At 51.3% G+C, this 2,919-nt stretch overlaps 1 protein-coding gene across 1 annotated transcript; it reads left to right on the forward strand.

Moving 5' to 3' along the window:
• The first annotated feature begins 459 nt into the window (after nt 1-459).
• LOC136105188 (olfactory receptor 14J1-like) lies at nt 460-1,392 on the forward strand. The gene has a single exon (XM_065844810.1). The coding sequence runs from the start codon at nt 460-462 to the stop codon at nt 1,390-1,392; it is 933 nt and encodes a 310-aa protein (XP_065700882.1).
• The last annotated feature ends 1,527 nt before the right edge of the window (nt 1,393-2,919 follow it).

A 2,919-nucleotide genomic window follows, 5' to 3' on the forward strand; every position in this document is an offset into this window, starting at 1 on the left:
CAGAAAAGGTGCTAAAAGTACTTGCTCTACAGTGTCATTTCGTGTGTGGCAGCAGCACAGTCGGGTAAGGAGAAGGTTCCACAGCATGCCCGTCTGCCTTTCTGTCCTTGCTTTATTTTCTGGTAGCACTGCAGTGTTCTTCCCTGTTTCTCCACCTGTTCCTGGAGCTCTTGCTCTCTGGGGTTGGGGTGGGAGTGTGGGTCAGTTTTTGTCCTGACACCTATTCAGTGGATATTGTCCCAGAGCTGTGTTCATGGAAACTGCATTCCCAAGCTGCATTTTAAACTGTGATGAACTGTTTTTCTCACTTGGTAGAAAGAGAGAATGAACGGAAACATCCCTCCATCAGGGAGGGGGTTTTCCAGTAGAAACAGTCTGTTCATTTTCGTCAGAGAAGTCTCCCCTAACTTGTCACTGGCTTTTCCTCCTTGCACAGGTCCTCATGCCCATAGACAGCAAATGTTCAACAACAGCTCCTTCACCCAGTTCCTCCTCCTGCCGTTCACAGACACACGGGAGCTGCAGCTCTTGCACTTCTGGCTCTTCCTGGGCATCTACCTGGCTGCCCTCCTGGGCAACGGCCTCATCATCACCACCATAGCCTGGGACCAGCACCTCCACACCCCCATGTACTTCTTCCTCCTCAACCTCTCCCTCCTTGACCTGGGCGCCATCTCCATCACTGTCCCCAAATCCATGGCCAACTCTCTGTGGGATACCAAGGTCATTTCCTATGCAGGATGTGCTGCACAGGTCTTCTTTTTTTGTTTCTTTTTTGGTACAGAGTATTCTCTGCTCACCATCATGTCCTACGACCGCTACATTGCCATCTGCAAACCCCTGCACTACGGGACCCTCCTGGGCAGCAGAGCTTGTGTCCACATGGCAGCAGCTGCCTGGGCCACTGGGTTTCTCTATGCTCTGCTGCACACGGCCAATACATTTTCACTGCCCCTGTGCAAGGGCAATGCCCTGGGCCAGTTCTTCTGTGAAATCCCCCAGATCCTCAAGCTGTCATGCTCACACTTCTACCTCAGGGAAGCTTGGCTTATGGTGATCAGTGCCTGTTTATCTTTTATGTGTTTCGTGTTTATCGTGCTGTCCTATGTGCAGATATTCAGGGTCGTGCTGAGGATCCCCTCTGAGCAGGGACGGCACAAAGCCTTTTCCACCTGCCTCCCTCACCTGGCCGTGGTCTCCTTGTTTATCAGCACTGCCATGTTTGCCTATCTGAAGCCCCCCGCCATCTCCTCCCTATCCCTGGACCTGGTGGTGTCTGTTCTGTACTCAGTGGTGCCTCCAGCAGTGAACCCCCTCATCTACAGCATGAGGAACCAGGACCTCAAGGATGTCCTGTGGAAACTCATATCTTCGGGTTTTCTGAAGCAATAACCTGCCCATCTGCTTCTGCATAGGAGATTTAATGAAACTTATTACAGGTCCAACCTGTCATCTGGAATTTCTGGTTTGTTTTTTTGTTTATTTGTTTGTTTGTTTGTTTTGTTTTGTTTTTATTGTTAAAATGTCTTCATCCCCTTTCTAATCCACTGTCTGCTTTTCTTTTATAACTATCACTGTTTCTATAAATGAGGAGCCATGTTTTCCTTCTCTCTAAAAAAAATAAAGGTTCCTGTAGTGTTTTGTTTTTCACTGTATCCTTGCTGCAAAGCTCTTTTAGAGCTCCAGGGATGGATCCTTCATGCGTGGGTGGAGGGGAAAAGAGTCCAGCCTGGCAGCCCTGCCAGGGAGCACCAGCGCTTGTTCTTCCAGAGCTGTTCTGGTTCCACTCCCACACTCTCCTTCTCATTCCTTGTGTTGGTGCAAGGCCTGAGTGCTCTGCCAGCTTGGTCCCCGTCCTGCTGTGTGTCAGTGCTGTGAGCGCAGGCAGGGCAGGCAATGGGCACTGCTGTGACAGAGCTGGGCTCACAACAGCCTTTCCGGATAGAAAGGTGATCTCCACAGGGCAGGGCCTGAACGTTTAGGTCTTCTTCCAAGCCTTACCTCAAGAACATGCCTGCAAAAGTGGCCATAGATTGAAACACCTGTGTATAGATAGGGTTAGATAAACAGCGTGTGTTTGCAGGGCTGGCACACAGCAGTGTCCTCTCACAGCCAGGCCTCCTGCCAGAGACCTGCAGGACCAGCAGAGCAGGGGCTGGGCTGTGCCCCTGTGCACTGGATACCCCTTGGAAGCTGTCCCAGGGCATCATCATGGATTGGCCCCTCACAACCTCCATTTTCAGCCCTGGCCTCTCTCCCCAGCTCACAAAGGTTGCTCTTCCGTCCACGGAGGGACACTGAATGAGCAGGTCAGAAATCCACGTTTGCATTGTACAGATGAGATGTTTGCACGCACATGTGAGGTGAGATGAACCCAAGTGAGCACAAACAATATCAGCTATTCCTGAGAGTTCCATGAAGAGAGTTCTGTGGAACAGACAGTGTCTTGAGGTCACTTCATGTTGGGAGAAACATCCTATGGGAAACCACCTGAATGCAGCACTGGGTTGTGCATCCTCCAGCTGTGATCCCCATGTCCATTCCTCATGATGCAGGACATCTCAGGTGAGTGCACAGCAGCTGACACACCACAGGGCTGAGGTGCCTCCTGTACTCTGGGAGTGGCAACAGGAGGCCAGAGAGAAACTGAGACTACGGCCTCTGTGTGTAAAAAAGACAGAGTCTGTCTCTGAACACCCCTGAGTGCAGAAGGAGCCCACAAGACCAGCTCAGACATGGATGCCAGACAGACCCTGACATTTCGGTGTGTGACTCCAGGAACAAACCTCACCGCCCCAGTGAGGCTGATCTCAGATGCCTTGGACAGGATCATTACCAGGGCTCCAGTTTGCTCTGTCACCCTTGCCTGGGATTCTGGATTGTGCTCTCATAAGAACCAGGGTAATTAGGGAGGCCCTG

Source organism: Patagioenas fasciata, chromosome 9 (assembly GCF_037038585.1).
Source record: "Patagioenas fasciata isolate bPatFas1 chromosome 9, bPatFas1.hap1, whole genome shotgun sequence".
Taxonomy (NCBI): domain Eukaryota; kingdom Metazoa; phylum Chordata; class Aves; order Columbiformes; family Columbidae; genus Patagioenas; species Patagioenas fasciata.